Genomic DNA, 12,648 nt, shown 5'->3' on the forward strand with positions numbered 1-12,648 from the left:
CAAACTGGCATGACTTAGCATAATTTGTAGTATTAAACTGTGCAATGGGGTTAGAGTGAAACGCATCCTAGGAATTTAACCCGACCCCATCATTTTTTACATGGGAAAACAGAAGACCCAGAGACTAAAAGACTTGCCCATGGTTGCACTGCTAGTTAGTGGCAGAGCTAGGTCTAGATCTTAGGGCTTGTGATTCCAAGTCCAGAGCTCAGACATACAAGTTTAATTTCTTTTCCTATGAGTTCACAAGCTTCTTCCTGTTACATACACCAAGTCATAGTTTCATGAGCAGATGCGCCATGGCATGCACAGATTTGCATTTTACCAAATTTCTGAAGTCACCGGCAAAGATAAAATTGCCCTTATTACCATAAGCCCACTGCTTAGCAGAGACCCTCTAGGTCCTTCCTCCTTGACTCTGAATTTAAAGCTTTTTTAGGAATAAGGGCTATGCCCCAGTATCTTTATCCACAGGAGCACAGTGATGAGGGAGAGTCACACAGGCTGAGGAGCCAGTGGCCCTGGGTTTGAATTCTGGCTCACTCACTCACTAGCTGTGTTTACCCTGGGAAAGTCATTTAATCTCTCTGGAGTTTTGGTTTTCTAAATAGTAAAAGTGGGATAATCATCTCCACAGAATCATTAAGAGGGTTACACCAATGAATACACAAAGCGCTTAATGTAATGCCTAGTTCTCTTTCCCTTTCCTCTTTTCATTAAATTAAACCAAAGTTCTCTTATTGTTATCATTATAAACAAGAAAGACATCCATGGCACTGTGGGTAAACTATCATTTTAAATATTATGTAATATTTCTAGATTATTCAAAATAATCTAATCACTCTGCCCAAACTTCTAAGGCTAACATAGAAAGCTTCAGAATTTCAAAACCTTAGACTTTCTAGCAGTATTCTTTTGGTAATGGTATAGTCAATCATATATGAGGCAGGATCATGGCAAAATTCTACTTCCAGTTGTAGCACATAGCTTCTTTTCAGCAGTGGATATTTGGGCCATTGGGATTTTTGATCCAGTGAGAAAAGTTAATCTGCTTCTCATTAGGAAGAATCCATAAACTATGAAATCCATAATCTTCCATCACAAAGTGACAGCAATCATTATCATTTTCAATTTATGCATCTGAAGAGCTCTATTTACTCTGTCCACATTTCATCTTAATGTGCCTCTGAAATGCTTGGGGACCATGCTGTCCGGGGTGACTGGAGACATGCTTGGTTGTTTAGTGTCATGCAGGAGAGTTACTTAATGTGTCCTGTTTTCATGGAGATGTCAATCTTTCAACCAGTTTGAGGTCAGAAGACAAAGTGGCTGCATAGTGAACATATGCATAAACAACAGCATAAATCCCACCTTAACCAAAGAGTCTGGCACGGATGGCAGTGGCTGCTCACAGAAAATACAGAAATGAAGCAGCAGGTTTACTGGGCGGGGGAGCAGGAAACCTAATTAGCCCAGCTCTAGGAATGCCAAAAAGCCGACTTAATATCTTTTGCCTTACTTTTTAAGCCCCCTAAAGGGAGACTTTCTCCCAAGCACCTAAATTTATTATATTAAAAAGAGATTAGTGCATGGGTAATCTAAGGGATGAGTCGGCACAGTTTTTCTTTTGACCTCTGGTTAAGACAAGATCCATAAGGAAGGGAGTTCACACATTTCAGAAAGAAACTAAAATGGCCGTGTCTAAGCATTACTTGCCACATATTGCTGAAGCAGTTGCTGGTGGAAAGAAAATCAAGTCCAAAGATAATGCTATTTTTTAAATTAAAAAAAAAATCACTAGTTGTTCCTGAAAAGAGATGGCCAAACTAGCTCCTGTGCATTTCTGTCACTCATTTTCAGGGTTGAAATTCACTGTGTGAGAGAAATCCACCATGCTCATAGGATGCTTCTGCCTTTGCAGATCCTCAAGCTCATCCTTCTTAAATGCTCTTATTCATGCCAAAGGAGAGTACACATGACACTGACATTTGGTAAGTTACATTTCAAAAGAGCCTGATTAAAAAAAATTTAGTAAGCTACATTTCAAACAAGGAGCCTGACAAAAAATTTGAGATTATGCAAAGTACTATAAGACTTTTAATCTATAAGAAGACTCTTAATAATGAATGCTAATTTAATAACTGAACAGATACACTAACATTTGGAGAAATAAATAGCCCAACAGCCAAGAGAAGACCCCTGGCACCCTGTCCTTCACACAGTGAGGGTGGGGTCAGGAGTCTGCCAACGAAGCTCCACCTCTACCTCCTCCTCAATTCCCCCAACCTGTCACCCTGCACAAATAGTGGAGGAGGCTCAAGAGAACATAGGGCTTCTAGGAGAGGAATCTGGGAAAGGGTAAATGAATTTGAACTCTGTTGCTCATTTTACTGAAATTAACTGAAGCTAATAGATTCAAGTGGTTGCTAAAGGTCACATTTCCCAAGTCTCCTATCATTGTCATCATCACTATCAAAATAATTTATTAACTGATTTCTATGTGTAGGGCACTGGGATAAGCACAGGCATACATAAGGACTTTCTGTGAAGACACAGAATAAACCAAACTTCAGCAATGAGATAATCAGTGTCAGCATTTGGTTCCCAAGAGCCAATATGGTTCCCAAATAATCATTGGAATATATTTCCTCTCAAATGTGTTGTTTTAATTGGCTATGCATACAACTAAATATTTGGATGAGCAGTGAAAAAAATAGTCATTTAGTTCATATATTGGTGTCAGTATTTGCCTTGTTCAGGGAAAAACTAGATGATGATATTGGAAAAATTTTTCTCTACAGATACTGCCTTTTTTCTTGCAGTGAAGTGAAGACATTTTATTTTATTGTTTCCCAACATTTCATTATTAAATATTTAAACATATATCAAAGTTAAAAGAATTTTATAATGAATACCAGTATTCCTAGCACCTAGATCCTACCATTAACATTTTACTTTACTTGCTTTATGACATATCAGTCCATCTACCCATCTTACCCATCTTCCAAATTGATGTAGATAACAGATAATGCTGCAATTTAAAGAGTAGAACCACTGTCTTACTCCTCTAAGAGCTTGAAAAATCTACTAGATTGTTTTTAGAAAACAAAGAACAAGCTCATCCTGAATTATGTACACAGATACTCATCATAGTTTAATCATCAGGCTCTGTAAAAAGTATGGTAAGCTATTTCAATCTTTTGTCTAGCTCTATCAACTCTGTAGACATTTTCAGTATTCATCCAAATGCTTGCTTTTGTAAAGACATGGGCTATTGATTTTAGAGAGGCTCTCTGCTACAAATCATCAGGAACAATTACCTGGAATGCTAGCAGTAAGTATTTTTTATTCTTTTGCTCTATACTCTAGTATCCCCTCTTCCCAATTATTCCTTGAGTGTAGATACACAGTGCTTTCTACATCTCACTCCTCTCATTTATAATGTTAGTTTTATAATACCTATCTCACAGCCGTGTCATGAAGATCACATGTGAAAAATAGAAGAACATTTTAGAAAGAGTAAAGGACTATGCGTATCTAAGATAACATTACCATTAGTAATCATAATGCAGTTGTTAGAAAACACAGCTGAGGTAATGGTTCACACTGCTACTTGTCTCTTTCATATCAGTCAAAAAGGACTTCAAAGGTTAAAGGGACAGAGAATTGGCAGTTGCTTTCAGTCTGCCCATCTCGTGAAGGATCGAGAAAAACCTTGGTGTATATCACACAGACTTGTTTTCATTAGTGAAGTGTTTGTTTTGGAAATCATCCCAGTTTTAAAACAATACTTCCATTAGCTGTGCAAGTACCTATAATTATCCATCTTATCTGAGCAGTGCCAAACTATTTTACTTATTGCATCCCATTTACCTTGGAGGTGCTGAAAGGAAAAGAACAAGACATTCACTCAATGTATGAAAAGGTGCAGAAAATGTTTATTTCTTTGAATAAACATCCATAAATGAACTCTGGATAGAAATTCCTGCAATATCATCAGGTACCATGAATGATGAATCTGAAGGTGATGGAAACGCTCTGCTCCCATATATGGGAAAAATTCTGTTGCATGAATACCTAACGTTTACAAGGCATAAAGTAGTACATTTTCCATTTTTTGTGCCTGGTTGGACACAAGTCAAGAAAGTGAGGAGCAAATTCAAAGCCAAGTAGGGAAGTAAGAAAAGATAAAATAAGCAAGGAGGCCAGTTCGTCACCAGTTACTGTTATTGAGAACTTGCCAGATTGCTGGCATTTTATTTTATGCTTAAGGGGAATTGAAGAGAAAAACAGATTTGAAATCACCCTTGCCCTCAAAAAGCATTCATTCCAGTAGCGGTTGGACAGATAAAATAATCAGGAGACAGAAAAATTCAAAATTATAAAGATGGAATAGTATATGCAAAAAGAGAGAAAAAAGTGTGGTCTGTAATTTAAGTATGATTTATATTCAACATTGAGCATGCTTAGAATGTGGACACCACCACCGCAATGAGCAGACCTCTAAGAGGACAGGTATCATCATCCTCAAATCAAAAACATGCTTTTCCTACAGGAAAAGGAGAATCAGAACAAAGGCTGGCTGTGCCCATCTAAGACAGAGGGTTGCCCTGGTCCATGAACTCCAGCTGGTGCTGAAAGCAAGGGCATATCTTAAACCTACTGAGATGGTTGCATGAAGCTATCATCCTTTGATGCCACTCAACGTTCCAAACATACATGTTCCCTAGTTTGGTTCCATATTCACAAAGCAAATTTCTAATCATATTTATAATTTGGTTTCCAACATGCTGCACATACTGGAAGAAAGCAAGCTGGCTGGATGGGCCTAGAATATGGTAGCCTTGCTAATGAGATTTCTCACTGTAATTCCAGCAATTAATGGGGATGTATGTGTTAACATACATACATGTGTATATAATACACAAATAAACAGATATTCAACATGTGTTTTTCAGAGAAACACTGGGAAATCTACCTTTATAACAATGCAGATATCTAGATAGTTGGGTAAAAGTTTGTATTCTCATAAAATTTTACCATGCTCTAAATTAGAACCTTGTAAGGATCCTTACTGTGCTATTTAGTGGTATTGTTTATTTCTTCTGTTCGGTCTACAAGTTTTGCTTAACTGCTGAAGGCTCCTCATTTATCATACCTGACTGCCCAGGGGGAGGGGCACCTGATGATCCTCGTGGTAGACAAAGAAACACAGTCAGAACAGCAGCTCTGTTCCCAGCACATGGTTCGATGGCAATTGGCTTGGGTGCCCCCTGAAAAAGAAAACCCACTTTAAGTTTGCATAATTGACATAGCATTGCTACTTTAATTTTCACCTTATCGATCCTTTAGGTAGCTGTGCTGTACATTCTTAGTTGTTCAGGACACACCATGTGTTATTTTAACACTAGCTCCTTGCACACTATAGATGTGCACTTGGCCTACATTTGAATAAATCAACAAATTTCACTATATTTGACGAGCAGCTTGTGAGCCACAAAGTTATGCAACTTTTGTTCCTTTTTCCCAATTGTTTCCTCTCACCAATGATGTACAACATAGCGTAGTTTATCTAATTAAGTGATCACAATTCAAAATATTCTGTTGGCATATCTTAATTTTCTTATTTTTACCGTCTATAGAGTGTACAACATGATGTTTTGATATACATATGCATATACATAGTGAAATAATTACTACAGTCAATCGAAGTAACATATTCATCACCTGATACAGTTACCTATTTTTTTGTGGAAAGAGCACCTAAAATACACTCTCTTAGCAAATTTTCAGTATACAGTACAACAGTATTAACTACAGTCCTCCTGCTCACATTAGATCTACAGACTTATTCATCCTACGTAAGTGCAAGTGTGTACCCTTTGACCTACATCTCCTCATATCCTCCCCCTCCCTGTCCCTGGTGAATATTGTTCTATTCTCTGTTTCTATGTCTTTGACTCTAAGAATCCATATGTAAAAGTGAGATCAGGTTGGTGTATCTTTAATATTGCTTTAGTGAAATACCTACTTACTAATCACCCACCAATGCACTTGTATAAATAACTTTAGAAATAACACAGAGTAAATAAATATATAATAATAATAATAGTAATAGCTAGTATTTTATTAAGTTGTTTCTATGGGTTAGGTGTTCAAAGTGCATTGCATATATTGACTTATTTAAACCCACAACAACTCTGTAACATGAGAACACTGAAGCAAGAGGTTAAAAAAAGCTTGCTCGGATTCATATAGCTAGGAAGCAGTAGTTGGGCTAGCATTTAAGCTCAGGCAGGCTGCCTCCTGAGTTCACATTCTTAATCACACAATGCAGGCTTATCACATGTGTGCATATGCAAACATGCACCTCCACACATGTACACATACACATATGCACAAGTACACACATGTGTACACAAATCCACATATGAAATTTGGGATTAAACACAATGTGATCTTTGGAATAGTAAGGCTATCGGTTTAGCCTAGGAATGTTAGTTTTGGCCATCATTTAAAGAGCTATAGAAGAGACATGGTTGATATATCAAAGCAACATTTCTGAGGAAAGGCAAAATTAAATAGAAGAGTAAGTACCACGGCTTTAATTATTAGAAAAAATGATTTGTTCAGGTTTTGTTCACTGATGATATTTAAACTTTTCGGAAGAAATACAGACATATGCAGTCATTCACCTAGAATATTCTAGAATACTGCCGTTTCTAGAAAGTTTAATGAGGCATTAAAGATAAAATATGTCTGCTTTCATGTAAAACCTAAACTGAAATTTCTGGTGACAACGGTTTTATGTGGTTATAAAGGATTTCTCCTTTATAGCAATATAAATCTCATGTTTTAAAATTATCCTCATATAGATACATTTTGGGAGTATTCAATATAAAGGTGAAAGTGGCCATGGTGGTGGAAGCAAAGGGCATAAAAATGTTCCAAGGAAATGCTGTAAGCCATGTTGCAATACTTGTATCAAGTTACATGATCTATGGTTTTACACTTTAAAGCTTACATTTAATTTAACAGACTTATTTTTGAAAATGTTAAGTCAAAATCAGCATAAGTACATAGATATTCTCCAATGATGTAAATATTTAGAGAATAGGTTTGTCTTATTCCAAAGCCAAAAGAAAAATACTATGAAATGTTTCAAATCATATTTACAGGCTACTAAAAGTTATTTTAATTTAATAAATGCAAACACTATGTAAAGGTCAATTGATTAAAATATACTAACAGAACATAAAATAAACTCAAGGTTTAAATGATAGTGATATATTGGAAAACCATACCTAAGGAACAATCAATCATTTCTACCAACAGGCAAGCTTTTCTTTGTTTTTTCTTTTTAAACTGTCAATGTATTAACTGATACTATTCAGCATATCCAAAGGCATGTTAAAAAAAAAAACTCAACTGCAAAAATTAGAACAGTAGAATTATATGTTTATATAAAAAAGCTGAGACACAGTGGGTCTTGGTTTAGGAGATTGAGAAAAACAACAAATGATTCAGTAGTACATCAATTTGATCTTTTTGCCAGGCTATCTTTCTGCCGCTTTTAACACAAGCAGAAAATATTTAAAAACATCAAATACTGGTGTTTAAACATCAACAGCATCAATGGAGAAAAAAATTAATAAAAAATAACTAACCTTCAGGTGGAATATGGCCTAATTAACACTTTAAACTTCAGAGACTTAGCAACAAATAAGGACAGTAGAGTAGAATGTCTCAAATGTGGAAAGGAAATTATGCCTGCATAAAAGCTACTTCTATAAAATCTTCCTTTAAAAAATTACTCTCTCATTCTTAGTTCTACTGCTATTGTATAGAAAACATTCAGAAATTTCTGTATATTCATAAGCTATATAAAAGGAGATTATAATTCTATTTAAAAAATCAAATTGACTTACAACTTAGTCTATTTTAGGTAAAATAATTTTCATAAAAGGATATTAGCAAAAATATGAATTATTCATTCTGTTTAAAATATTAGTTACTAGCACAGCTCTTTGATACTTCTGGAAGAAATTCACATAATTTAAAATATTATTTCCAAAGAGTATATGGCAAATATCACTTTTAATACAGAATTTTATATACAAAAAAACCCCAAACAAATCACTTAATAGCACTTGAATTTTACAACAGAAGATAGCAAAACCCCACAAATAATGTTTCTGATACCCTGAGGTTTGTCAGTTGTTTCCTGATAACTACATAACCATGAATCAAAATCATTTCACAATGACATAACATGTTCACTGAGCTGTGCAATTTATCATGTATTTTCCATTGCTGCCTTTCAAAGAGATAAGGCCTGGGTTTGTTTGCCCACAGCACTCAGCAACTGTGATTTACTTCTAGGCATTTTCATATTCGTTGTACTGCAAGAAGCTGGTGTGAGGCTCTGCCAGAAAACATCACTGACAGTTATGTAATTAGCAGTCCTTGTGTATGAAGCCCACAGCACTTTAAAACGACTGCTTTTGTTCACTCTAGTGTCTTAAAAACCGTTGTACTCTTATTTTCAAGTTGCTGTTTTAGGGGCAAAAATTCTATATTAAATGCTTTCCATTTTTCAGCTATTACAAACAGAAAAAAATGTTACCAGATAAGCTTCTAGAATCATTAAGATTTTCAAGATTATAGTTCTTAAAACTCCTAATAATTTGTTCTGAAAATGAGGCGTTCATTTGAGCTCAGGATCAATCCTGGGAAACTGCTGCTACGTGAATCACTGCACGTTTGGAAAACATCAATGGGTACTGGCTACTTGTTTCTTCTTCCACTGGCCCTATTCACTTCTGTAAATCACACTGAGATCCATCACTAGAAATCATATTCCAGCAGCTGAGGGCTTAACAGAATTATCTGATGTCCTTGGACTAGTCATTACAATTTAAGTGGGGTTTAGTAGAACATTCAAGGACTCAATATTAAAAAGATGTTACATCCTTTCTCAAAAACTTTTTCAGTAGTTCCAAAGTAGAACTTATAAAATAAGTCGCTTCAAGGCACACGTGGGTAACACAGTAATAATAGCTAACATTTATTAAGCACTTACTATATGCCTGGTGTCAATACCTACCCGATGAGACATTGACTGTTTCCATTTTACAGAGGATGAAACTGAAGGTCTAAGAGTTCAAGTGACATAAATAAAGTTGTAGACCTAATAGGTGGCATAACCAGGAATTTGGACCAATGCAGTCTATTTTCTGAGCTTGTATGCTTAACTTTATGCTATATTGCCTGTAATACGTAGGAAGACTGACTTATCCTGTAGAGTAAGACAATAAAAAGTAGTGGGTACTAACTAGAAAGTTCTTTAAAGACGTTAACTCTTAAAACGTGTGCTGACCAACAGAACATGTCTTGGGTCAAAAGAGGCTTGAGTCCAAAATGACATTCCCTACATACTCATCTAATCACATCCTTTATTCTGCACAAGCTCTATTTTTTAGTCAAATTAAGTGCTATTAATAACTGTTCAACAACTGTTCCCAGGGTTTTCAGAATCATCTGTGCCTTCTTCACTCTTAATCTTCCTACTGTCTAAGGCATCCTTCCCACAGGTCTCCAACGTTCCTGATCTTATGCGTCCCTCAAAGCCAACTCAAATGTCACTTCATCTATAAAGCCTTCTCTGACCTGAGATATTTAGTTTCTCCCTCTTTAGTTCTTTAACTTTACCTTTTGTGATCCTCTTTATTTTCTACTTTGAATAACAGCTGGGTAAATGTCTATTTCCCACTGGATCAAGCTCCTTGAGAACAGGTCTGGTTTCTTTTTCATCCCTATATCCCCTATGCTCACTTCCTCTCTTTGAAATGTCCAAGCACGGTGCTTGTGCCGCCTTTTTGGGACCTATGTCTCCCAATGTTTTATTATACTTATTGATGTACATGTTGAATAGCCCTGCTTCCACAAGGCAGATATTATGTTAGATTCTTGTCTTACCTATAGAAACTACTAGAGTGCATTGCACATGGTAAGTGAAAGAGTTAATGAATGAATAAATGAAGTTGTCACAGAGGTCACATGGTGAAATAAGCAATAAGGCATGACCAAGTTTCTCTCCAAATTGTGGATATTAAAGGGATAATAAAACACTAATAATAATAATATATAACATTTACTGGGCACTTACTAGATGCCAAGTGCTATGCTAAGCTTTTCACGTGCATTATTGTATGTAATCTAAACAGCAATCCTATTAGCAGGATACTGCTATTTTCCATTTCCTACAGATGAAGTAATTGAAATTCAGAGAGGTCAGATGGTATTCTCAGGGTAAGACAGCTAGTGAGGGGCAGATCCAGGATTGGAACTCTGATTCTAGAATCTAGGTTTTCAGCCACTACACAATATTAATAAAACATATAGCTTAAGAAGCTAAGGAGTCTCTCATTCTCTCAGCCTGACTATTAATAGTAAAAATCAATTTAGAATACCAGTTATAACAATTATATGCAGATACCTACCCCATTTCTGACTAGTGATCAGAACATATGAGTCCTCAGACCTGCTCTCCCACTGTCTAGCTGTGTGATCCTGGACTTGTTACTAAGTCAGTTTCCCCAACTGGAAAATGAACAGGTAGGTTGGATGATATTTAAGGTCCCTTTCCTCTTTAACATTCTGTGACTACGATTTATGGACAACCTCCAGAATCTGTGATATACCAATGTCTAATAGTTTGTCTAAGTATGGTGAAATTTAAAATTTCCAATCCTTAGTATTTTTTTCTTCCTGCTCAGTTACTCTAAATGGCACATCTAATTTTTAAAGAACATTTTTATACCATATGATGAATACATCACATAAGACTAAATGGCCACCATCACATGCCAAAAAAGCAATTAGAAAACTGAATCAAGGAATTAAGGATTAATGTGAATATGTTATACCTGTCAGCAGTAATAAGTATTTTGACAAGAACAGAATAAATTCTGACAGTATGCACAAATACTAATCTGATATATGAGTGAAATATTAAAAATGCAAACAACTACACATTAATCACTCTAACATTTCCCTACTAAAATACTTTTAATGCTATTCTTATCAGAATTCATCTATAAATAAAAATGAGTGTTTTTCAACAGCTTGCACGACCTGGTATTTGCAGCTTAATAAGTGTTTATATTGATATGAAATTTAGTTTTTAGTCACATTAGTAAAACTGAATTAATTTACTGAGTATTGTATTAAGTGAGCCTGATGACTTGGCTTGCAGCTAATCAAGCGTGCTGATTCCATAGGATCAGCAAATACTAAGATTCCAGATTTCAAAAACAGATTCTCTGATTCCATTGTTTAGGCTTGGGGAAAAAAATGAAAGCGAAAATCATATTCTTTCCTTATTTACTTTTTGTTTGCATGAAATGATAAAGGAGAAAAAAACACATTAGCTGGGTTTACTCAGTAGGAAGGAGAAGAATTCATATTAATAAAAGAAATTAAGCTAGTGGACACTCAAAAACAGGGTTAAATTGCATTAGAAGCCAATTCAAAGAGAAGAAAGTATTACACGTGGGAATAGGTAAAGGAATAAAACATAATCTTCATGGAATCAGGACGCTGCACTTGAGGTTCTGAAGGTATTCCAACCGTAAACTTCATTTTCATAGCCTACCAAATATCTCTCCTTGCTGAAATGCCTCCATGTTCAATCGGTGTTCAAAATTTCTAACTAAACACACACATGTACACAAACACACACACTCATATATACCCATATTTAAGGATTATCTTTATAGTATACTATCTAGATTAACTGAGTTTTGTAGTTACTTTAATTGTGTGGCACTGACTTCGGGAGTAAAGAGGCTGGATTGTGACAGCTTCAGTTTTATCACCTATTTTTCCCTAGGTGTTTAAGTCCCAGAAAGTAAAATGAGACAACACTACCTCTTCTTGAGCTATTATATAATCATGCTTTGCCCTGAGTTGGTTAATAACATGAATGTTATTAGGAGGTGACTCTGAATAGATTATCCTTAAAAGTTGATTCCTGTTAGCATTTTTCAAAACTTTAAAATAGATTTCTATTAAATAATTATCTTAATTAGGTTTGTAACAACCTGTACTTTTCTCCACAGCTCAGTGCAAAAAGCAACTTAACCACTATACTTGATGTATGAATTTCAAAATTAAGAACATTCTTTCTGGCCTTGAAAGGTACTGTTAAGTGTGAGAGACAACTGTGCCTGCCAAATCAGTCACTTCCCATCTTGCTCATGCCCAGACTTAGGGTTTTTTTTCAGGCCCCTCCATTCACGTAGACTTCTTGCCAACATCTACCATTCCTGCCATATTGGCTTAAATCTCTCTACCTGCAAGAAGCTATGCCAGGTCATGCTAGGCCACTCCAGGACCTCTTTGCTCTACTCTCTTTCAATACTTCTGAGTAAATAATTTTTCCTTTTTAACCATTGAGAGGAAGTGTAACGTGGTGGTTATGAGAACAACCTTTAGCACCCAACTGCCTGGGTTCAAGGCCATGCTCTCATCTAAGCATGAGTTTGGTTAAAGCACTTAACCTCCCTGTGCCTCAAGTTCTTCATCTGTAAAATGGAGCTAAAAATACCTTAGTAATAGTGTTATTATAATGATTAAAGGAGTAAT

The 12,648-nt window shown here is 35.7% G+C and overlaps 1 protein-coding gene across 4 annotated transcripts in view; it reads right to left on the bottom strand.

Moving 5' to 3' along the window:
• ATRNL1 (attractin like 1) overlaps positions 1-12,648 on the bottom strand; it is an 861,353-nt gene that overhangs the window by 96,628 nt on the left and 752,077 nt on the right. For all 4 annotated transcript variants that reach the window (XM_055248210.2, XM_055248235.2, XM_055248225.2 and 1 more), the window contains one exon: positions 5,159-5,273. In XM_055248210.2, coding sequence (XP_055104185.1) covers positions 5,159-5,273 — 115 coding nt within the window. The remainder of the gene's footprint in view (positions 1-5,158; positions 5,274-12,648) is intronic.

This window comes from Symphalangus syndactylus, chromosome 2, assembly GCF_028878055.3.
Source record: "Symphalangus syndactylus isolate Jambi chromosome 2, NHGRI_mSymSyn1-v2.1_pri, whole genome shotgun sequence".
Taxonomy (NCBI): Eukaryota; Metazoa; Chordata; class Mammalia; order Primates; family Hylobatidae; genus Symphalangus; species Symphalangus syndactylus.